The sequence below is a fragment of the Gymnogyps californianus genome, chromosome 6, assembly GCF_018139145.2.
Source record: "Gymnogyps californianus isolate 813 chromosome 6, ASM1813914v2, whole genome shotgun sequence".
NCBI classification, from domain to species: Eukaryota; Metazoa; Chordata; class Aves; order Accipitriformes; family Cathartidae; genus Gymnogyps; species Gymnogyps californianus.
The window spans coordinates 18,653,948-18,677,650 of NC_059476.1; the positions used below are offsets into that span (position 1 = coordinate 18,653,948).

At 41.1% G+C, this 23,703-nt stretch overlaps 1 protein-coding gene across 1 annotated transcript in view; it reads left to right on the forward strand.

Moving 5' to 3' along the window:
- The window catches only part of EXOC6 (exocyst complex component 6), a 95,736-nt gene that overhangs the window by 70,347 nt on the left and 1,686 nt on the right, over positions 1-23,703 (forward strand). The window contains exon 21 of the mRNA XM_050898860.1: positions 23,179-23,291. Coding sequence (XP_050754817.1) covers positions 23,179-23,291 — 113 coding nt within the window. The remainder of the gene's footprint in view (positions 1-23,178; positions 23,292-23,703) is intronic.

Genomic DNA, 23,703 nt, shown 5'->3' on the forward strand with positions numbered 1-23,703 from the left:
CAAGTCTTGCCTTGACTAGCAGCCTTCCTCTTTTGGATTCTTTTTTATTCTCCTTTTATTATCAATGTTAGAAGTGACTAAACATCTTCCAATTTGTAGTAAGTCAGTTTAGTTGAAGGGAAAGGATGTTGAGAGATTTTGGCACCATTTCTGTCATCCACCTAAGTGGTATAAATCCTTGCAGAGCTTATGTTTGTTTCAAGGGAAAACGTGATTTCCAGCTATGCAGGAGGGCAGGGTGTGTACATACTTGCTACAGTAAATAAATAATATTTTTGTATGTTTTAAGCACCAGCTGTCGAGCATGTCACATAAATAGGGATTATGTTGCTTATGATAGCTCTCAGTTTATGTTAGCTACTTATATTTAGAATTCTCTTGATGCAAGTAACGCTTTATAGCGGATGCTCTGTATGCCATGGGAATCTAATCGATCTCAGATACTTTATAAACAGCAAAAGTCTGGGCAACTCTCTTTATTGGGTTGCAATTGGAGCTTGTAGATGTAGAATAGTTCTAATATATTTGTTTTGTTTTGTTTTTTACTGCATTTTTGTGTGCCTCACCAAAAGGTATTGCAAGTACACGTTAAAAACATTTACCATTTAGTAAGGATTTGCAGTGTTTTCCCTCTCTTCCTTATTTGTGATCCATTTCTATCCTAATAGGATGGATGACAGTTCTTTTCAAGAATACTTAGAAAGGCAACAGTGCCTTTTTCAGAAAGTTCTTATAAAAGGTCATGCTTCTGTTTTTTAGTTTGAATTTGATACTTCTTCATGAATTGCAGGATATGAAAGATAAGGAAGTAGGTCCAGTGGTCGGGTTTTACCTGCCCACCCGGACTGTGCCCTGAGGTCAAACTCCTGATATTGGCTGTTTGGTACAGAGGAGCTGATGACAGGTAGGGGCTGATACAAGGGGGAAAGCTTGAACCGTATCAAAGCTAAAAGGCAGGAGATTTGGGACTCAGTGAGAGACTGTAGCTAAAAGATGGATCAGCAGGATTGCCCTCTTCTTAAAAAGCAGCTGACCTGCAAGGGAAAAGACTTTATCGTCCTGCCAATCACATGGTTGCTAATGGAAGCCAGTTATCTCAACAACAGCTTACTCTCTCTCTGTGGTACTAGGGCAATGTGTAAGATTAATGAGGATTGGGCAGTAGAATATTGTAGCACATTTTACTAAAGAAGTAAAGTCACTTACAAGGAGCCAGCTTGGAAGACAGAGAGGGAAGAGCTACACTTGGATGATTACCATGGGGGGAGGAGCAGCTTTGAAAAGAATTGCCATAGGTATTTTCATCCTAACAGTTCCTGATCCTCCGTCTTTCCCTGAAGACAATGTATGGACAGCATGTTGTCCCCAGCAAGCCCACTTCTTTCCTTCCTCCTTCCACAGATGTAGAAGAGCAAACAGAAGGAGAAACAGAAAGAGAAAGAGTTGCTTCTAAGCAGAGAACAGTAGTTAGTAGCAGGAAGCTCTAAGAGGCCAGGAGTCACGAAGGGGCAGGCACTTACCAATGTCCTCTTTGATGGGCCACCTCTTTTTCCTTATACTATCCCCTCTTATGCTCTTGTCATACTTAACATGCTCTTTAAAGACCTTAGTAATCTGTAGAAACCCTAGTCCATAAAGATTTTTGTGCTATTCCCATAACCATAGTATCTCAGCATCTTACAGAGGTGACTTGGTGTGGTTGGCTAATCACACATAGTGCATACTAATAGAGAATCACATAGCCATGATCATCTAGCAACTTGCAGCTCCAGCTAGTTTAGCAGCTCCTAAAGCAGCAAGCAGCTACTAAGAAAATTGGGATAGATTTGTGGTTCTGTACAGCTGCAGTAATTGCGTCATGCCTCATGCCACTTGTCTTAGCATATGACCTGAGGTCATACCTACATGCAGCCTTTCACTCCACTTACTTAAAGCCACTGAGGGGCAGGCCAGCTCAGCAAGGTGATTACCGGAGTAGTATGTGCTGCATTAAAGAGACTGGTCTCTAGCATCTCATGAAGATGACCCAGCTCTCCTGCGACCTGCATTGCTCTCTGAAGATAATCTCTTGCTACTGTCTATATAGGGAGCCTGGGTAAATAATGCAGTGGCCCAAAGTGAGGTGGAATGAACTTTGGGGATTTTGCTGCCAATTCAGATACTAGGTCAATTGGAATTAACCTTCAAAAGTAAACAGGTCTTAGTTGGTCCTACTTGAATTAGTCTCTGAGGAAGCTCATCCTCCAACATGAATTAGTTTTGTCCTGGTTATGGTCTGTTCTTTAGTACCTAAAGACTAGGGTTACAGTTCTGGAATGTGAGGCAGTTTCTTGGATGTCCTGGACACTTAAATACTGTGAGGAAAAGGCCTGAATCTTAAAATTTGTGCATTATTCTTTGGAGAGCCAGGGTAGTGTGTAGCGGACAGGAATGATAACCTTGTGTCGTGGTTTAACCCCAGCCAGCAACTAAGCACCACACAGCTACTTGCTCCTCCCCCAGTGGGATGGCGAGGAGAATCAAAAAAAAGTAAAACTTGTGGGTTGAGATAAGAACAGTTTAATACCTAAAGTAAAATAAAATACTAACAACAATAATAATAATAAAAATGTAATAATAATTGTAATGAAAAGGAATATAACAAAAAAAAAAAGAAAAAAAAAAGAAATAAAACCCAAGGAAAAAAACCATTGATGCACAATGCAATTGCTCACCACCCGTTGACTGATGCCCGAGCAGTGAGCTGCACCGCCCAGCCAACTCCTCCCAGTTTATATACTGGGCATGACATTCTATGGTATGGAATACCCCTTTGGCTAGTTTGGGTCAGCTGCCCTGGCTCTGCTCCCTCCCAGCTTCTTGCACACCTGCTTGCTGGCAGAGCATGGGAAACTGAAAAATCCCTGACTTAAGATAAGCGCTACTTAGCAACAACTAAAACATCAGCGTGTTGTCAACATTATTCTCACACTAAATCCAAAACACACTGTACCAGTTACTAGGAAGAAAATTAACTCTATCCCAGGCGAAACCAGAACACCTCGTGGTAGCCTGAGAGGTCAACAGTTGCTATCCTAGGGCAAATTTCCTGATTCTTAACCAACTAGGTGGTAACAAATGCCTACTCTTGAAATCAAATCATTGCCTACAGAGTTATAGCCTAAGCTGCAGAAGTAACTTAACTTTTTTTCACTTTTGACTTCACAAGTTGTTTCTAGTGTTTCTCTCCACCACGAGCACTACTTCAGTTTCAAATAGGCCTTCTTCCTCTACTGTCTGATGTCAGACAAGTACTCAGCTAGCTTGATGATTGTGGAATGTCCTTATTTTGCCAGGGGTGAGGAGAACTGTGTCTCATCTGTGTTCTTTTGGCACTTAAGTACATGTTGTTAATATCCTCCGGTTGCTGTCAGTGCTGGTCCTGCAACAGGGGCAGCCATCTCAGGTGAACATCATCATATGCTGTTGGTAACCTCAGAGTTAAGCAACCACCGTAGCGGTATCTCCACCCACATGGTAGCATAGAGTTTACAGTCTGACAGTGGTGTCCCCCAGTCTGGGAGACCAAGGGCTGTGAACAACAAGGTCCATAAACTCTGCATAGGTATGGGAGAAAATTCTCGAAAATTTGCAGCAATTTCTATTACCATTTTACTAACATTAGAGATAAATTAGACATAAACTCATAATGCAATCAGTGTGATTAATGTACAGAATAATGTACCATGGAAACATTAGAAGATAAATTTTTGTCAGACTTTTGTTTATGATGTGTATAAATAAGTATGGGGATAAGCACTTCTATGAGCTCAAGTTGTTGATAATATACAATACGTATTCCTTCTAAAAACTGATACGTGATATTTAGAAGTATAATACATTTTCTTCTGATTCCAAAGCATAATGGAAGTTACATTGATAGTTTCTTGGGTTGCTTGTCCATTTACTTTGTAATGCGTTTTCTGGTGTATTGTTGGTGAGAAATATTGCTAACCTTCTGAACTGTAGTGTTGCATGCAAGAGATGTAAGTTTATTTGAAGGAGAAAATTCTTACTAGTACTGAAAATAGTCCTCCTCTTTCTTCTTTGCTTCTCATTCATCACTGAGAGATGATACTGTCCTGATAAACTCAGAAGTAACTCATTATAGGTAGAAACTGTGTAACAGATCACTGGGCTTCAATCCCAGCCATGGGATTGTCTGCCACTAAAGGCAGGCTGACAGCTCAGTCTTCCCCACTGTTTTGTTTGCAGTGTTTAATTTGAATTCATTTCCTGTGGTAGTAACTGCATTTCAGCTCTGGCTTGTCTCTGATTCCCCCAACATGCAGCATGCCGAACCTCTCACCATCTGTGTTCCCTGTGGAGAATGCTCTTGAGCCCTTCAGTAGACCTCAGAGAATAAGTTGCAGCCTGTTGCCAAACGTATCCACCATGACTTTTGGAGGTCGAGGGCTCTAAAGGTGTGCTGTGGCTTCTTTCACAGGCTGCCAGCCCACACAGTGCCTAGGCTTTGAGATTAGTAGGGTACACCCACCCCTGGCCTCTACTCTAGAGAAGAGCCTTGAACTGAAAAAAATCAGGATTTTCCAAGAGGGAGAAATCCCTAACAGTATGTTTAGGAGTAAGTCTTAAAAACTTCAGAGTTTAAAGATAAAAGTAAGCCTCTCTTTCATAAGGCAACAGTTTGAATTTTTAATTAGCAAGTAGTATAGAATATTTCATCTTTCGCTTCCTGAGGAAAATGGTTGTTGAGACTTTCATCTTCACAGAGCCTCTTTCACAATGCTTACTGATCCCTTTCCCCCCCGCCATGCGCTCCCCAGCTTCTCTGAACAAGCAGAGGAGCATGTTACATCTGTAACATGAAGCCCGGCCTCAGGGTGCTATGTAATGGGATTTGTGCTTCTCTAGTTTTCAGTGCGATGCTGCTTATTCAGCTAAAGAAAGGAGCTCAGATTTCAGACAGCAACAAAACAGGAATTGCACCTCTCTGGATTTCAGACCACAGATCCTCACTTTGCTGGAGGAGGAAGGCAACGCTCTTGCTGGCCTTCCCCTTCTCCATAAATTGACTCTGCACTAAAGTAGAAGGAGGGCTTGAGGCACACTGTGAGCAGAATGGGGACACTTCAAGGCTCAATATCTCATGTATTTGCATCATACAGGGGTAGCATGCATATGCATACCTGTGTTCAAAATGACACAGTTATTTGAGTATGACTGCATGCTAAATGTGTCTTATCCAGCTTGGAGGGGACACACAATGTCTTTTCAGAGTACTATATTCTTACAAGTAAATGGAAATTCTTCACACAAACATGAAAATTTGTTTGTAAGCACTTATATTCCCCAATGGAATCTCTTACTTTTGATTTCTCCTTTTCAACTAGATTCTGTGAGGCCTGTAGGTAATCGCAGTAGGCTCAGATCACAAGTTGTGTGTGTAGATATTTGTGAGGAAGATCTCAATCAGTGCTCTGTACACAGAAACAAGCCAGCTCATTACTGGGATGGGATTTATACCTGCCAGCTGGTAAGAATTAGGAAGCTTTGGAAACAAATGCACAGAAATTAGCAGTGGGGGGTCAAAAACAAGCATGGCTTTGGATACACTATCTTGATAAGGATTTGCAGAATCAAAGCAGGATGGCAAGTCAGTCACTTCCTGGCAGTAGGTATTCCTACCCTGTTACTGCCAGGAACTAAGAGCACACGTGCCAGGTATTAGGTGTATGTGTGCTCTTTGGACATTAAATCATTCATCAAATTCAGCGCAAAACAGATTGTATCCAGTTCAACATCTGAATGCCCCTTTTTCAGCAGAGAAGTGCAAATAACATGCTGATAGCGTACCAAGTTTTCACTCTAGATTCTGGCTTACTGACAATGAGGGGGCATACCTGAAAACAGGTTTGAAAGACTCGGTGTACAAATGCTGTTACTTCAGTAGCCCTATCAATACCTTAACTAAAATGATATACGTACGGCCATTTAACTACAAGATAGACTACTCCATCTACAGCAAAAACTGTACCAGTTTCTCCGGAGTAAAGTATAGTAGATTGTGCACAAAAGACTATGTGGTGAAAGGTATAATGCTTAAACTGAATGTCATCTCCTAATTGACAGTAAAGAATGCTGTAGGTACCTAAACCATGGAAGTTACCAAAAAAAAGAAAATAATTTTCATGTTGTTTCTTTAAGCTAGTTCATTTAAGGGATACAATTCTCTTTGTTCTCCACTTACCGAACCAGATACACGCAAGAATTAGATGAGCTGACAAGAAATTTGTACGGTGTATTTAGGAAATGACAGAACTCGTGAAGCACTGGCTCAGCTTGACTTAGAGACCTGCAGATAACGGCCTTTGCATAAGAACATAAGCCTTAGTTGAACAAGAGGGGGGTTTTTGCTGTTGTTAGGTGAATTTATAATTTTTGAAACTGAGACAGGAAATGGCATTTATTGATCTCATTTGTCATGTGCAGATGAAACACTTGACTTCTTAGAGCAGTGCAGGGGAGTTCTAGCTTCTAAATACTACCATCATAGAAATGACTAAAAGTTTCACTGGAGAAGCTGATCAAAGCAGATAGTACAAAAAAAAAAAAAAAAAAAGATAGGCAAAAGCTGCTGTCAAGACTATTTAGATGGACATATCTCAGTCCCTATCTGAATACTACCAACTGTCACATTTAATCAGCTTTCAGCTTTTCTTAGTCATCAGTACTTTCACAAGACAAGGTTTAGAAATAGTTAATCAATTCATTCAAAACCTACAGAGGTGTTGTTACGATAAAAACTTCATATCTCTGGAAAACCTTTCTGTTCAAGAAAGCTCATCCCATAGTTACAGAGGAAATTCCTGTAAGATCATGACCTAAAAGGCACTGAAATTGTATCCTTGGTAGTGGAAGTGCATATCCCAGTTATACCCTGTCCATAATGCAAGAACCCAAAGGCTTCAGTTTTCTTGGGTGAGATGGTAAATTTCTTCAATAACTGGCATGCTACGTGTCTGGGAGACTATGAAGCAGTCATTTCCAAGGACATTATGAGAGAAAGCACTAAATAAGCTTTATCTGGAGAAGGTTTTATTCTTTTGCAGAAGGACCTGTTGGTAGAAAAGTTTCAGAAGGTTCACTTTCAGATAACTTCTCAATTAACAAATCCCTTGCTTGGAGTAGAAGAAATTGATCCGTGTGCCTTTTATATTTGTAAACTCCTACTTACCCTGTCTTTGAGTCACTGATATACATCCCATTCAGTGGAAGTTATTCAGTGGAATGAAGTTTCTCTCTAGTTTTCTTCTGCTAGCAGTTTTGCTCCCCATCTGATCTTTGCCTTTATCTTTGTCATGTAAGAAATGATGTAAATGCAAGGAAGGAAGATTTGGGTGCATGACTTTCCTGAAGTTCGTTAATACATTATATCAAGCTGTTGTCTTCCTGCTGACAACCAGTTGCTGCAGGATCTCTACCATTGTGTCTGGGCCCTTCTGTAGCCCTGAGCTGATGGATGGAGCTCAGTTTTGGAGCCCCCAGCTCCACAGGACTTCCTCTGAATCCTGTGGGTGGTATGTGGTTCCTATGAGTAATGAATGAGCATTGTTAATTGAACAACACAAGAGAAGAAAATTGTTTTCCTTCAAGTTACTTGTTATTTGTATTCTCTTAACATCTATGAATCCTAGTCTCCCATCCGGGAGCCATCAGACTGGTGGCTGCATTAGCGTATTCAATAATTTCTGCCCCAAAATTGCTTACATCCTCCAGCCTTAGATAAGCTGGGTAGTATCACTGGTACGTAGTATGTATTGGGCAACACTACTAACCCCTTCACCCTACAGATATGCTTTCAGTATTTTTTCAGTTGCATCAATCAACGTACTTAGGTTCCATTCCTTCTCTAAATTATCTGTCAATCACAGGCAGCAGGCAGAAGATCCCATTTTTTTTTTCCTTTTGCTAGTTTCTTCTGTGAAAAAGAAAGTCAGTCCATCTCTTCTTTGGAAGTCACTATAGAGCAAATGTAAAATCCAGTAAAATCAAAGGAATCTTTTACAACAAGAAAACAAGAATTGTTCTCTGCTTCAGAACAATAACAACACAAGGAAGGAATTGCATAGACATATAGACATAGTATGGCAAGGACTTCAGTAAGTGAAAAGTAGTTAATGAATTTTTATTCATTTGGATCATAGTGTCTTAGGAAAAAAAATCATATCTTCAAAAGTGTTTGTACAATATGTACCATAATGTGACACTGATCTTCAGCTGGGTGTTTTAGCACTGCAGAAATACAAATAAAAAAATATTATTCTGACTATCTGACTGCCTCCAGTTAGTGAAATCTGAGAGATGAAATCCTCGTATTTTCTTTCTGTTAGTACAAAGATACTAATAAGTGGCAAAAGAAATGATTGCATTTCATACTGTTACGTAAATAACTGCTTTCTGAATGAAGTGAACTTATTGTACTATAAGCAATATGACTGAACCAGCATGTTCTTAAGCACAGTTTTATATCATACTGCCTTATACCATGTTAACATGTATGGCTTTTATGGGTGTGTCAGGTTTGGAGCAATTTGTCATCTTACAAGTTGCACTGTTTTAAAGAATATTGAAATAACAAATAAAGTTTACATAGAAGAGTCACATATAGGTTATGTTTTAGAACCTAAAGAAAAACTCTTGGAGAGGACTTTCCCTAGAGCATTAGTAGCAAAGGAGCAGTGCAACTTAGAAGACCCCACAATCATAGAAAGAGTGATGGTGGGTGAAAAAAGAATGAATAAGAACAGAAATGCAAAGAAATGGAGGGAAAAAAAAAGTCAAAAAAAGTCAAAAGATGAGTAGATGGAAGCAGTAGATGATGGGGAGAAAAGAAGAACTTAAAGATATGGAATGAAGGACAAAAAAAAAGAAAAAGTCAGTTCGTGTCTGTAAACGTACTTTATTGTTCTTATCCTTTCCTTTCTGTGTTTATCATTTTCCATGGTTGATGCTGAGACCCATTAAGAACATTTCTTTTTTAAACAGTAGAAAATTGAAGAGATGTTTTCACCCAAAGGAAAGAAAGGACTTTCAGTACACAGTTAATGGTGTATAAAGTCCATGAAACCATCAGGTTGCCTTATTCCCAGGAGAACGCAAGCTTTCCTGGTTTCAGTGGCATGCCTCCAGGAAATCGTTCCAGGAGGACACACAATTAGCCCACACTCTTCCAGAGTGCACAGTGTAACATGATGCAGTTAAACCAGAAGACAGTTTTCATCTTTTGACCCTGTGTCAAACATGTTAGTTGAGTAGCTTACCTGAGATCTGGAAGAGAACATAGGCCATCAGATATTTTCCCATAGAAAGGAACATGCAGTAGACCCACACACAAAAATACAATTTTAAAACCTGACTTATTTTCAAAGTAACAGAAAAAGTGCTGAGCCAGCCTTTCTAAGTGGCACAATTCAGTGCATTCAGATTCTCCTTTCTTTTTGCCAGTCTAAAGTTTAAATAAAAATCTTTGCCCTTGCTTAGGACGTATGAGAACGACATTCAAAGTGGCTCTCTCATTTTAAGCATTAACTAGATATTGAGCCCTGTGGAAGGATAGGTTTGATTATATCATTGAAATGCAAATCATAGTTTTGGGAATGGTAATATGTTCAGTATAGTTAAGTCTTACATCCATTGACATAGAGGATAGTTTAAAAAGTTCACAGTGAAACAGAATAATATTGAATAATTCCTAGACAGAAATACACAGGTAACTGGAGGGGGGTGGGGGGGGTGGGGGTGGAGGGAACCTGCGTAACTGGTAGATTGAAAAGGCACAAGCTGAAAACTCAAATGACAGTGTAAAACAGTCCCCGTAGCTTAATTAAATAAAACCAATAATGCGATTTAAACTTCTTTGAGTTAAAATTACTTTAATAAGGGTGTTAATTACTAGAGGATTAACACTGCTTACATGTGATAATAGATGTGGTCAGTCAATAAAGGGTGAGAATAATGTTCGTTTAAGAAGCAAAAGAATCTAGCACAGGATTACTCACCAGAAAGGGATAACATTTCAAAGTGGCAAGTAAAATCAGGGGAAAAGGTTTTCAAATTGCAGGAGGCATTAGAGGCTGAATTGTGCCATCATTATTCAGCAAAAGTTCCATGTATATTGAGATGTGTTGGAGCTAAAATATGAAGAGTAATTATTACAAATGACATATGACGTAGTTTGGAATTATTCTGTCTTCCAGAACAATTGTAACAAATAATTTTTCAGATTAAACATTTTAAGAAATTATTGTCACCTCAGAACTGAGGAGAAAAGGCATATTCTAAAGGAAAAAGATCAACTTCTAAGGAGAATAATTTCTTGAAGATGTGTTTCTTCGAAAAGAAGTGATATTGGACTGTTGACGTTAAGTAAAAGGGGGTTTTCCTGATATGTTTGCAAACATAGCAGCAGGAGAAGAAAGATCTTTTGCAAAAAGCCAACAAAAAACAAATTCTGAGCTATCCGGGTTTCTTGTTACTGCAACTTACTGGGCTCAGAAGGCTTTGCTAAACCAAGTTATCTAAACAAGAAAAACAAAAAGTACCAGGATTTTATATGGGCTGTAGTATTTGCTAAAACATTTTTAGAGTCATTTGATAGATATAAATGTGGAAGTAAACATCTTGTAGTAGCTGAAGAAGAAAGTGAAGGTTGTCCGGGAAAGAATATGAAACTGTTGTCCAGTGATTTTGGCTTTGCTTTTAACTTGTCTGTATTTACATTCCTGAGCTACTGATTGTGGAATTCCTTGTCCAGTGGTTCCCAGGTCTAGTATAGCTTTCCCTAAGGGATGTAACTTCATCTGCTATGAAGGGTGGTTATGCAGCCATACCCTGAATGCACTACTTTGGAAGAAATAACTATCTGTTTACAGTAAACTCATGATGAGCACCTCTAAGTGTCTGTACCTTATGGGTTGCATTGGATTTTTGTTTCTGGATGCAAAAAAAATGATGCTGGTTTCTGGCCTATTATGTCTTGGATTTCAGTGGCTTTCCACGTATTCTAACTCGGCAGCCGAGATCAGCTGAGATGATACTTTATTGAACAGTTGCTATATTTGTATCTGCTTCCTGCAGAGGCTTTTCAGAGAGGTGCCTTGTATATAAAACGCTGAGGGCTATGATGGCCACCTGAGAGAAGAATCTGGAGCACTGAGACTGTGATTTTTTTTTTTTATTATTTTAGATCTGCAGCTTTTTGAGAACCACACAAATCTTAAAAACAAAACAAACCAAAAAGTTATAGATTAAAAAATAATTAGACTGTTGTGTTGAAACAAACTATTTTCCCCTACCTGCTGTAGAATCCCAGGTTACCTCAGTGGAGATGATGCGTTTCATAGCGCGCACTAGAGATCATGGACCTCTGTGGAGACCAAATGCTGCAGATTCAAAAGATGCTCATAAACCTTATAGACCTGATGTATATCCTCTTGTTAGGTTGGAAGCCTCAATCTCTGTAACAATGCAATTTCAGTATTTTTCTTAGATGTAATTTCCTCTGGTGTTTTGGTCCAAGTCAGAATATGACAAGAAATAACTGGAAAGCTAGGAGCAGGAAATATCCCATTCTGCCACTGAATCACTAATTCCCAGTGGCCAGGTTGGCGGCTTCCTGGGTCAGCTCTGTGAGCTGCAGTTTCACACAAATAGCTGAAGTCTTCGCCTCCTCTGTGAGCACAAGGCTGATGCCATGGAGCTGTGCCATGCTTACTTGTCTTCCCGTAGGCATCAGTTTACATTCGCACGCCAGGGCCGTGTGTCTAAAACTCCTTCCTTCAATCCTAGAAGTAATCAGACTGAAATTTAAACTTGGAGTTGTAATTATACTTGGGCAGACCACTATGGATGTTTAGTTCTAGCGTACAGCAGCCTGACGTTATAGATTAGGTGTGCATGTATATAAGGATAATTTGGATTAGTTAGTTCAAAACAGCATTTGTCAGATAATGACTTTTCGTGGTGTAGTATATATACTGACGTCTGGTGAGACTGCAGGCATCTAGAGTTACTCACATGGATACTGCTAAATATTAAATATGACAGGTGGGACTAGAGCGTTCAATTCCAGAACATAGTATGGAAGTTGAAGTGAATGTCTTTTGTGTTTAAATTTTATTCCAGTTACACCAAGTTAGATGATGTTTAATTAGTCCCACCTTCTCTAAACCAGAGAAGGTGGTTAAAATCTAATTTTAACATTAGATTTTGAAATTTTTGAATACATCTTTTCAGTGAAACACTTCAAATTGATTTTTACAGGAAGGATTGAGACAAACGATACAGTTTTAATCCCCAAGAAACTTATTTTAAGGTGCTGTGCCACATCACATGCTATTTATGGCATTATTTTGTAGATAAGCAAAGAGTTTAAAGCAAGCCTGTTATAAGTCTCGTGCAGTTGAAAAAACTGGTTATAGAAAATCTAAGTTTAAATAAACTAAACTGTAAAAATTGCCTCTTCAGTTAATAATGGTTTTGGTAAATGTCAATGTTTAAGTACTACTGGCAAACCTGTGTTTAAAAAAAACCCCAGAAGCCAAATGAAAATGACAGCTTAAATTTAATTGTGCTATATTAAATGCTTCATAATTTTAACAGCTGAAATTGTATTTTCGAAGTCTCATTCAGGTGAGAGGCTGATGTCCTTGTTTTGGGGGGCTGCACTTGTCATCCCTGCGTGCTGTTTGAGCGTATACGCCTCTGTGTCAGAAGCTCAAAACCAAGAAAAATGGTGAATGACCTGACCATTGCATAATACACAGTTTTTAATCCACACAAATTTTACCATTGACATAGTTTTATGCTTTGTCTAAAGGGACTTCATGTACGGGCTAACGGGCTTGACAGGAGCAATTTGGCCCGAGCCCGTGCCCTCTGGAGCCTGACTGTCTGCCAGGCTCCTGCTTTTCAAACTCTTCCCTGTTTCTAGACTCAAAAGACGATTCTTTTGCTACTAGTCCAGCTTATTCTTTAATGATGGAGAACAACACACTTCATAATAAACATTTGCACTGTAATTAAATCTTCTTTGAAGAAGTATTACTTGTTGCTATATTGTGTATTGCATACGGCCTAGCTATTTGTATTTGCCTCAGTGACTATTTTTTCAGTGACTTTCTTCAGATGTTACATCCTGGGCTGCTTAAAGTTTTAATGGGATTTGTAAAAATTATATGTTGTGAGTGTTTTTCTGGTTATGGTAACAGCAACAAGCTTGTTCACGTGACTTCAACAGCAAGCATTTTATTTTGTAGGCAGGCCTAAGTTCATTTGAAGCGCCAAGGAATTAAAAATGTATTTGGGCTTGCTCATGAATATAACAAGACCAGGCATCTCTCAGAGCATACCTCAAGGTCCAGATTTTCGGGAAGAATTCTGCCCTTTGGAAGAATTTAGGTTATAAAGGATTTATTTGAATACAAGTAACATCTGTTTTTTCTTTGCATAACGATTCCCAATGGTTCAGCTGTCATAACTTCTGAGTTTATACATTGTATGCTTATGAGTGTGTTAAAGATTGTATCCCAACGTTCAAGATAGTGACAGATAGGATTTTCACTTATGAATTTGAAACGGAAGCATTTAAATATAAAACTGTTTCATTCCTGTGGACATTTAAACGTCCCCAATTTAGGCACAATTTCTAAATGCATAGTGCTTTAAAAAAAAAAAAAGAGGGCACGTTTTAATGCAGTGGCTTAAAAACTGAAAGACACTGCCTTTCTAACACAAACTATCCTTCCTTTGAAAATCCAGGGCTCAGTTTTCAAAGCATTGCCTAGGAATTTAGCCTGCGACCCCCATTGACACTAATGGGAATTGCATAGCTAAGTCCCCATAACATCACTTTGAAAATGCATTTGTTATACCAATCCAGAAAAAGGATAGCATAAACTATAGGGAGACTTTCACAGATCAAGAGATCAATTTACACTTTGAAATACAAGACCAATGTGTGTTATTCCAGTTATGTGATCAGTAGGGGGGATTTTAAAATTCACCACATTCACAAAATAAGTCACCGGGAGTAAATAAAACAAAATATTTTGGCAAGTGGCAGGCAGACTTGCTAACCAGGCTAACAAGATATTTGTCAGCAGTAACGAACACCTACTGATTAAGTGATAATTGCATTTGGTTGGTACTGTGTTACTCTACAGTTAGCAAATTCTTTTTTTTTCCTTGTAAGCTGGACTTAGATACCTATATTTTAAATACTTCTGTTGTTCCTTTGCAACCAGGAAATGTTTAGAGTGAACAAGACTTGTCTTTGTCCAGTTCTGATTCTGGTCCTTCACGTTTTAGTTCCAATCTAGTAAGTGCTTTCATGGTGTGCATGCTTTAATAAACAGGGAGATAACATTTGGTGAACTAATGGGGGTGTTATCTTCGTGTTCATATGGGGGTTTTTTGTTGATTCGTTGGAAAGAAGTGTATACCTGTGTAACATACATTCATGTGTAGTTGTGCATGAAACATAAGCAGAGACTAAAAAGAAAGTGTCGTTGTCTAGCTGTGTTACTGCAGTGTCTGTGAGTCCCAGTCATGGACCATGGCCCCAGTATGCTGGGCAGAGTATAAATAAGTGTTTTAACAAAAGGAAGACAGCGCTACCTCAGAGTTCACAAACCGATGAGATTATAGCTCCACTGAAAGGTTAACATTATGTCAGAAATTATGAAACAGCAATGATTCTGGTTGACAGGCTTCCTCTTCAGTCATCAAACCCGTTTGTTCTTCTGAATACAAGGTGTGTATAGGTGCAGTGTGAGCTCCTTGGGGTGGGAAATGTTGAGGAGTGGGACATTTGTGAGTGGCTTTTTTGAATTTACTGTTTAAAATTAAAAAGTCCCTTTCATATTTGGAGGTTTTTAGCTCCAAACCCCAATAAAAACAGTAATAATGGAAATGTTAATATATTTGCTATTCCTTTATCTTAATGACTTAAATGATATATAGCTAACAACAGTCAAGGGACTTTTTTTCTAGGTCAAAAGCCACGCATCCTCAAGGAAAAAATTGTAATGTTATTTCTGTACTCTTTCCTAAAAAAAGATTGGGTGTAGCTTGCAGTTGTATACGCTTGGCACTGTTCATTTCCCAGAAGAGTTCACCAGTATTCTAGGCTTTGGGATTTTTTTAATTAAAGAGGTCAAAATCCATTATATCAAAATTTCAAAGAATTTACCAATTAGCTGTAGTCTGCGATGCCCAGCAGGTGGCTTTTATACTATTAAAGGGAGATTGTTTCCATCTCTGATCAAAGCAAAAACAAAACAAAGGAAAATATAGAATATTTTGCTGTACACAGTGCAAACCACATGCTGTGTAAATTATAGGTGAAAACGGTACATGAGAGACTGTTCAGTGATACTACTTCAAGAAAAAATTCAATATATTTTCACACTGTTCCTCATGAATATTTTAATGGTAATGTCTAAATCTGTTTAGATTACTGATTAGCTGAGATTAGACAGCTTGCTATTTCCTAAAATGAAGATTTTAGCATCTTCTTATTTAAAAGTAAAGTAAAAATGCGCAATTAAGTAGATTAATTAATTTGCTAGAAGTGAAATTAGAAAAAGCTGAACGTGCTGGAATGTCGCAAGATGCAAGAAAGTTCCAATTTGCACTTTTCAATGAATCTAAACTTCCCCGATTTTTGCCTACTTAAAAGAATGTTTGTGACCTTTTGACCCTTTTGTTATCCCTTACTCAGAAAGGCCTTTATTCTGTAAGGCTTAGGTATAAAAAAATAAAAAGAGCGTTAATGGCATAGCAGTCCTTTCTGATCACCCTGTGTAAGATGTTTATGCAAAGTGTCAATAGAAGCAATTGGCCTAACAGTGTGACAACCTGCTTTGCTTGGAAATGGGCTAATCTCCTGTTTGGGTTATCCAGAGGTCAGGTAAGGATTTCTTTTTTTGCACTCCCCGTAGTGCGTGGGTACATAACCTGCAAACACTACAGGGCAGAAATCAGAAGCTGAGCCCAAGAATGCCACAAAGCACTTTTTTTCTTTTTTTTTTTTTTAATCTTGCCCTTTTTGCTTTTCCGATTTTTTTTTTCTCTGCCTTCTTTTAATTTTTTCGCTTCCTGGTCCCATCCCAGAGAGTCTACTTGAGCGTATAACACATAATGATGACAGGGACTCTACCAATATAATTATCTGCTGCTTTACTTTGTTGTTTTTTTTTTTTTTTCCCCAAACAGGCATCATCCCACTCTTTTTTGAAGTTCACGTGGAAACCTACTTTAAATCTCAGTCTTTGAGGGCTGCCCCTGTTGCCCTGTCACAGCAGGCTGGAACTCAATAAGCGCTCAGGCAAGCATAGCGGGCCAGGCAGTGGGCCTTGGCCGGCTGCACGCTGTGAACTCCTGCCTCACTGAATCCGCTTCTGTGTGTTTTTATAACTGCCTTTTTTTTCCCTGTTAATTATGCCCCAAGGCTGTGGAAAGACAGCATTTATCTGTTTCAACAGACTAAGCAGCAAGTGTTCTGACATGTTTATCAGGCAAATTGTACCTGACAAAAGGTAATTACACATGCAATCAAGTCCAGAAGTAACTGGGTGATTAGGGGTTAATAAACTGTTTAGCATAAGAAATATTCAGCTTGTGAGCAAGGAGAGTGGGCCAGAAGGACATAACTGACAGTGATACGTTAAAAGAATTACTTTTCTTTTGATGGAATATTTGACTTTACAGAAAGGTAAGCAGGATATTAAGTGTACATCTTGTAATTTTTCTCTCCAGCTCCTGAATCACTGGTGCCTGTTGTACAACCAAAGCTATTTGCTGACACTCTTGCTACTTCAGAAGAGATAACGGCACCATTCCAACTTGTACTAAGCTACCTTGATAATTTACAATTAGGATTTTTGTAGTATAAGCAACGCAATTGGTGGTGTCTAATGGACACTGCCCCCGTTTCCTTCTGCAAAGCCCTCGTCTCCTCCTTCTGTCTCTGTTGCTGTGTTGACTCTGTGCATAGCTAGTTCCCAAAGTTGCGTTCTCCTCCAAGATTATTCCTGACAGTTGCCCAAAAGTAAAAAGGAAGGGGCATCTGTATGATATTTGAGGATGTGACAAGAGGCTCAAACAGCATTGAAAGGGCCGGATTGTCGATTCCAGCAGTTCCCAGTGCACAAAATTCTCATGTCATTACAAGATGGCCTAAATACAGGACTACGGGTGACCTGCTCAGGACTTTAGGTAATATAAGACAAAGCTTTACTGAGCAATGATTACCAGTAATTTCTATCCAAACATGGCCATATCACCTAGATATTGTGAAAAAGCAAGAATACTGACGTTGAAGAATAGGTGCAAGTGCCCTATTCGAAACCAGAATTCTGTCCCTAAAATCTTAAGAACTTTTTTCCCCCCGTAGCATCAATATTGTAAAGTTTTGTGTTAACCAAACCCTTTAGCTATCAAGGTCTTAAAGTAGGACATCTTTTAACCAAAAACTAGTTTAGTATCTTTTACAATAAAGTTGTTGTGTTTAAAATAAAAGTCTTCTAATTAAAAATAGCAGTGTTATCTGTGTAATGTAAGAGATGACTATAGCCTTTTATGTAAGTGTATATGTAAACACCTTTTTTTTCCAAGTGGTGTTTATTTTGAGCAGAAAGAGCTGATGTTAGACATAAAAGGCGTTTAGAAAATACATAGACATGAACAAAAAGTTAGAAAATCAGAGTATTGTAGGGCATTATTCAAAATGCAAGTGCAGAACAGCAACCAGAGGCTTAAGTTATCTATAACATAAGAAGTATATATGTGACTAATAATGTGATGGTTTGAGAAGGTGACACTGTTTCATATGCAGTAAAAGGAACATACTGCGCTCTGATCATCAGCCCTGATGGTTCCAAGATGTTGGATAAAGGTTCCCCTTCTATCACACCTTTAGAAGATGCAAATCCTCTAAATAAGGCAGAAATGTATACCCTATCTATCTGGTAAATGCAAGTAAGCTGACAGTCGATTGGACACTCTATCTGGTATACTAGAAAGGATAAAGCTTCTTCCTTTTTTTTTTTGGTAATGACTCAGACACACACACAGGTACACACACTTCTCTGCAAATTATTCCTAGTCAGAAGGGCTTCCCTTGCTCCTAGGGAAGCATATTCTGCTTCATTATAAAATTCTCAGGTATAGCATTGCCTGTCTTAGCTTATTCTTATTTTTCATGGTTGTTATGGGATAAAGAGAGTACAACAGTGCCATTGTTCTTGCTACGTTTATCTAGTTTATTAGGTGCTTCACAGTGTTTCAGCTGTGTGATAAGCTGGTTCTGACAGAGCACCCTCGGGTGGCTCCTTAGGTGGGGCTGGGTGGCTGACTAACACCTAATGCTCTGCACTGCCTCCAGACCCTAAGAGTAGCGGGAGAGATTGCCTTTCTGTCCAGTTTGAAGTATTTCCCGTACATGTTAACTTTGGAAAGATGCATGTGCAAAATAAACATTTTTCCTATTGTAATTTCAAGGCAAACGATGTACATTCTAACCTTGAAGAAGTTGCAGCCAGCAGCGCAAGTGTGATGTGCTACACTGTGTGTATTTTGATTGATTTTTGGAGGCAGGAAAGTATTTATTGCCAGGACCTACCCTGTGCATGTATTCTGCTCTTACTACAGTGCATGTCAGTGTGGACTGTTCCTTGCTAGACAACACATCTCATTTTCAGTTACTGTCTCAGTAATAGCGACAGTTTTAGTAGATAAAATAGTAGTAGGGAAATGTTCCTTTAATTTGGCCTTTAATAGGTTGATTCTAGTTACCACAATAAGAACTACTGTCACAGAACCAGCAAATTCTCCGGTACTTTATGCTTCACAACTGAGAAGCCCTGGGGCGAGCTCACCTGAACTTAAATCTCCTAAATGTTTGTGTTTTATTTTTAATTGTAGCTGATACTCTTTTTGGCAAAATTAATGCTTTTACGATTAGACTTGCCCTTGATACAGTTTTTCTTTTTCCACATTAGTAGTAATCACAGTATTTAAAACTGCAGAGATTTACAACCTTCTTTTATTTCAGTGGAACTTAACATATCCCACATATTACATCTCTGTAGTATGAGTCACGTCAGCATGTCAAGCCAAATCCACAAAGTATTTCCATTATACTTCACCTTGAGTACCGTGTAACATTACCAAAGGCTGTTCCCTCTCCTTGTGGTTTTGCACACACCTAGTCCCTGTCACATTATAAAATCATTTTAATGTGCATCTATTGTGAATGAAAATACAGCAAAAATATAGGGAAAAAGTTGGGGTTTTTTTTTCTCCTCTATTGAAGAGTTGGCCAAGTTTTCATGATTGATTTCATGTAGCTATCTGTTTGCATGAATTAAAAAACAGACTTTTTGCGTCTTCAAGTTCTTCTCTTATTTTCAATAATCTTTATGTTATAAATTTTAAAATAACTTTGTCCTTCACTAAAATAAAAATCATCTACCAAAGGATTAGGTAGGCCAGAGCTTCATTATCAGCTTTGTCTTTGTAAGAGTATGTTCAAATCCCATGAAGTAGCCCAAATATTTTTCTGCATCTTTGAATGGATGGGCTATATTCCAGATCATATGCCTGTGGCCAAGACAGTCCCACTTTAATAGAAGTCTTTCTATAAGAGGAAGAGGAATTAAAGCGCTTCATTTAAATAAAGCACACTTTTTTTTTTTAGCAAAAGGCAGTGTAAATCAGAAAGGAACAGAGTAGCAGAAGTTGAAGCAGACTGTACGGTCGATACCTCTGCAGCATGGCTGTAGGAGTGAAGGTGAATTCGGGGTTGTGCTCGAGGGAAGCTTTGTATGGGTGGATTGAAGTTATTTCCCATACACATGTGATAGTCCTGGGACCAGCAGCTCGTTTCTGCTAGACTGTCCTTGCTGCCGTTGGCTGCTTGCCAGCCTGCTCCCCTCGCAAAGTGCCTGCATTGACTGTACATCCGCCAAGTGCCGAGTCAGATGCAGGTGATATGAATGGCCAGGACACAGATCCAAAGAGCTGCACGCCAGGCAGCTCTTGCCCACCCACAGCGTACAGTACATGCTGTCAAAGCCCATTACGTACAGCAATATGCCACAGTGCAGAACTGCAGCTGTGAGGGGGACGAAACGCACAATGCATAATTGTGCAGAGCAGCAGTCCGGGTCTCCAGCAGTGTCTGGAGCTCCCTGTTGCGTTTACTCCAGCAGCAGGGCACGTTTGTCACACTGCAGCCCCTGAACACGTGTGCAGAAGGTGGGAAGGGAGCTATGATTGAGTGGCATATGTCATTTGATTGCATGTCCCTGGTCCTTCGTGTAACCTGCCACATGTCATGACAGCTGCTTTAACTTAGGAGATTTATTAGCATGAGGCTGGTTGTGTGCAGCTCTTTGACCAAGTGTGGAGCAGGGAAGAGGCTCTGGGTACATCCCCCTTGCCGACAGTGTCTCTCAGGGTGTTCACTCTTCAGAGCCAGGACTGTCTCGGAGTGCACAGAATATGCTTCGTGTTCTCTTGGGACATTGTTTTACCTCATGTGTTAAAAAGCAGCAGACTCCATGGTCTGTTCAGAGCCCTACATGCCTACCTGTGTTTGGTCAGGTGACAAATGAGGTGTAATCTTCCACCCCAGCCGTCACTATCACTGAGATGTCTCAGAGCCACGACAATCAGACGGTTGATTCAAGCACTGGAAGTATGGTATGACAATCGCTCATGTGATACTGGCAGGAAAGTTTCTTTGAGCTTGTCAGCGCTGTAATTGTATCAGTTATCAATGGCTTTGGGCTGCACGTTGCTAACAGGATATAGAGCTTCAGGGTTGTTTAGGATTTACCCAGAATCCTCAATTTCAATGTTACAGTAGGGATAAGAAATGAAATCTTTCACCTTTGATTTACTGAACACAACTGCTGCAGGAGCATTGGCACAGTCCTTTCTTAAGGACCATCTCCCATGTGGAGCCCATGACAAGTGGCACTGTAATTAGTAGTAATTTATTAATACATTCTGTTTGCTTCTCTGTAAGACAGAGGGAACATGAAGTCTCCAGATTATATAGTTTGGATTCCTGTGGTTGTCAACTTTATCCTCCCCAGATGTGTTGTGCATCTGCCTGTCCTATCTTTCCACTCTTTTGATCGTGCTTTTGAATATATCATACAGCCTCTATGAGGACTGGGCGCTACCGACTGTTCTAACACAGGTAATATGATGAGTAACATGCAGCAGCAACTGAGGCTGTGGGTTTCACAAATGCCACTAATTCCTGAGTTATCAGAGCCTTCCCAAGTCTGTTTGCTTAGTGACTAAAGGCATGTTCTCTTCAGCTCAGTAGGAGAATTGATGGTGCCCATCTGAGAAGGCACTTTGCGAGAAAGAACCGTTTGCATTTGACCTTGACGGCTATCATGGATATGTAGTCAGCAGAGAATGAAATAGCATCCTTGCTTTTTATACACCTTTCACCCATATGAGATAGTTAAATGTAAAATCTAGATGTCACTGAGGTTTGTAATGGTCCCTGGAGGACTTTGGAACTTTGAGCAGTAACTGTGTCAGAGGTCCCTTATAAAGCCAGGAAATGTTACTACATATTCATAAAAGACTATACCACAAATATGGGAGGAGTAATTAATTAGAAAATAATTTATTTAAATTAGACACTTTATTTGAAAATAACATAAGAAGGGGGTTAGGAAGTGGAAAAATTTGGAGAAAAAAGGCATATAAATTTGAAGCTGTGAAGACCGGGTGTACGCTTTTATTTTGTAATTAAGTTGGTGTTACAATTTTGGGGATGAGCATTACTGAGACCTGTGACGTTTTATCAGACTGAGAAATTTGAGTAAGGCAAGGCTCTGAGGTGCAGTCCTTCTCTTAGCGTAGTCTGAGAAGTCAGAGGAGCGGGCGCCTGCTGCAGCTCTGCCTGCAGGAGCAGGGGCCGCTGCTTTTCTGCCCTGACTGTAACAGCTCCAGTCTGGCTTAGCAGAAGCAAATGTTCAAAGTGAACAGGGTTCTTTATTTAAATAGCAAAATGGTACAACTTGCAGTAGTCTGTTATGTTTCTTAAAGTGGTTTAGTTACAGAAAATTCTGTTCCACCCCACATTTCCAGCATTACCAATGTAGCAAGGCCTCCAGGCAAGCAGGGGCTCTAGGTGATGCTGAGGACCCAGCTCAGCAGAGCAGCCATGGGCGAAGTGTTGCTAATGGTTCCCCATGCTTATTTTAACAGTAGGTTTGGCTAACACAGGGCAGCCTGAGAACAAGCCCGTGTTAGCTCTGAGCAGCAGGACGAGGCCAGGCATCAGACGCAGGGGAAGCTGGGGGCGCCCCGCCATTGACGTCAATGGGAGTGGGGCCCGCTGGCCCGCAGGTAGCCGTGGGAAAGGCTCCGCGGAGCGGGGCCGCCTGTGCCCTGGCCCCGGGCAGCCTGGGCAGGGCGCCCGGCGGTGCCTGGCCTGCACCCTGTGATGGCAGAGGGGGAATTAGGCTTTGAGGGCTGTGAGGGTGCGGGCTGCTGGAGGTTAGGCATCGCGTCCGCGTGTAAAAGCAGGCTGGTTTTTTTGAAAAGCAGCTCCGAGATCGTGAGTCAAAGGCCTGATTCGAAACGGCGGCCAGACGCAGGACTGCGCTTGGAGGCTTTTTGTTCCCCCATTTAAGTGTTTGGGGTTTGTTTGGGCCAGAAGCGTGCCCAGGGCTTGGGGCTGAGTCACGGGGATCAGTCACCATGGAGAGTGCAGCAGGGGTTGTTTAATTCACTTAATTGAGACTACCTGAACCTCTGGTTTAAATTACTGTGAGCAGCAACAGACACGAGTATCCCCTTCCCGCTCCCCACGGTAAAGCAAGCTCCCGGTAAAGCAAGCTCCCGAAACACCAAAGCGTGAAGCCATTAGCATCCCCTCCTAGGGCCGAACCTGCACAGCCGCCTCCCAGCGCACGGAAGGAGGCGAGAAGGCGTTAAAGAAAGAAACGGGCAGGTGAAGGGGCTCCCGGCTGGGCTGCCGGCGAGGGGCTGCGGGCGATGCGGCCGGGCCCGGGCCGGGCGGGCGCCTCCTCCCCGCAGAGCCGCTCCGCTTTCCCTCACCCGCCTCTCCCCCCGCAGCTCCTGGACCTCTTCATGGTGTGGGACTGGTCCACCTACCTGGCTGACTACGGGCAGGCCACCTCCAAATACCTGCGGGTGAATCCGAGCACGGCCCTCACGCTCCTGGAGAAGTAAGTGCGGGGGCCGGGGCCGGAGCTGCCGGCGCGGGGGTGCGAGCGGCGGCGGCGGGGCGGGCGCGGGGCAGGGCCGGGCGCCGCAGCGCTCCGAGCCCGGCACCCACGGGGCGGCTGCGGGGCCGGAGCCCGCCTTCCCGGGAGCTGCGGCGGCGAGAGCCCGGCGGCAGCGCGTCGCTGTCCCGGTGCCGAGGGCCGCGCAATGCCGCGGGCGGTGCCGGAGCCCCGGCGGCAGCGTGCGGCTGCCCGAGTTGCCGCGTTAGGGCAGGGAAACGCGTGGGGTTTCGCCGTGGTACAGCCGGTGCGAGCGTTTCGGCTGGCCCGGCGAGCGGGTTGGGGAGGGCAGGGTAAGGGAGGGCGCGTTGCCGCCAGCCGAGTAGCAACCTGCTTTTAAAAACTGCGTCAAAGT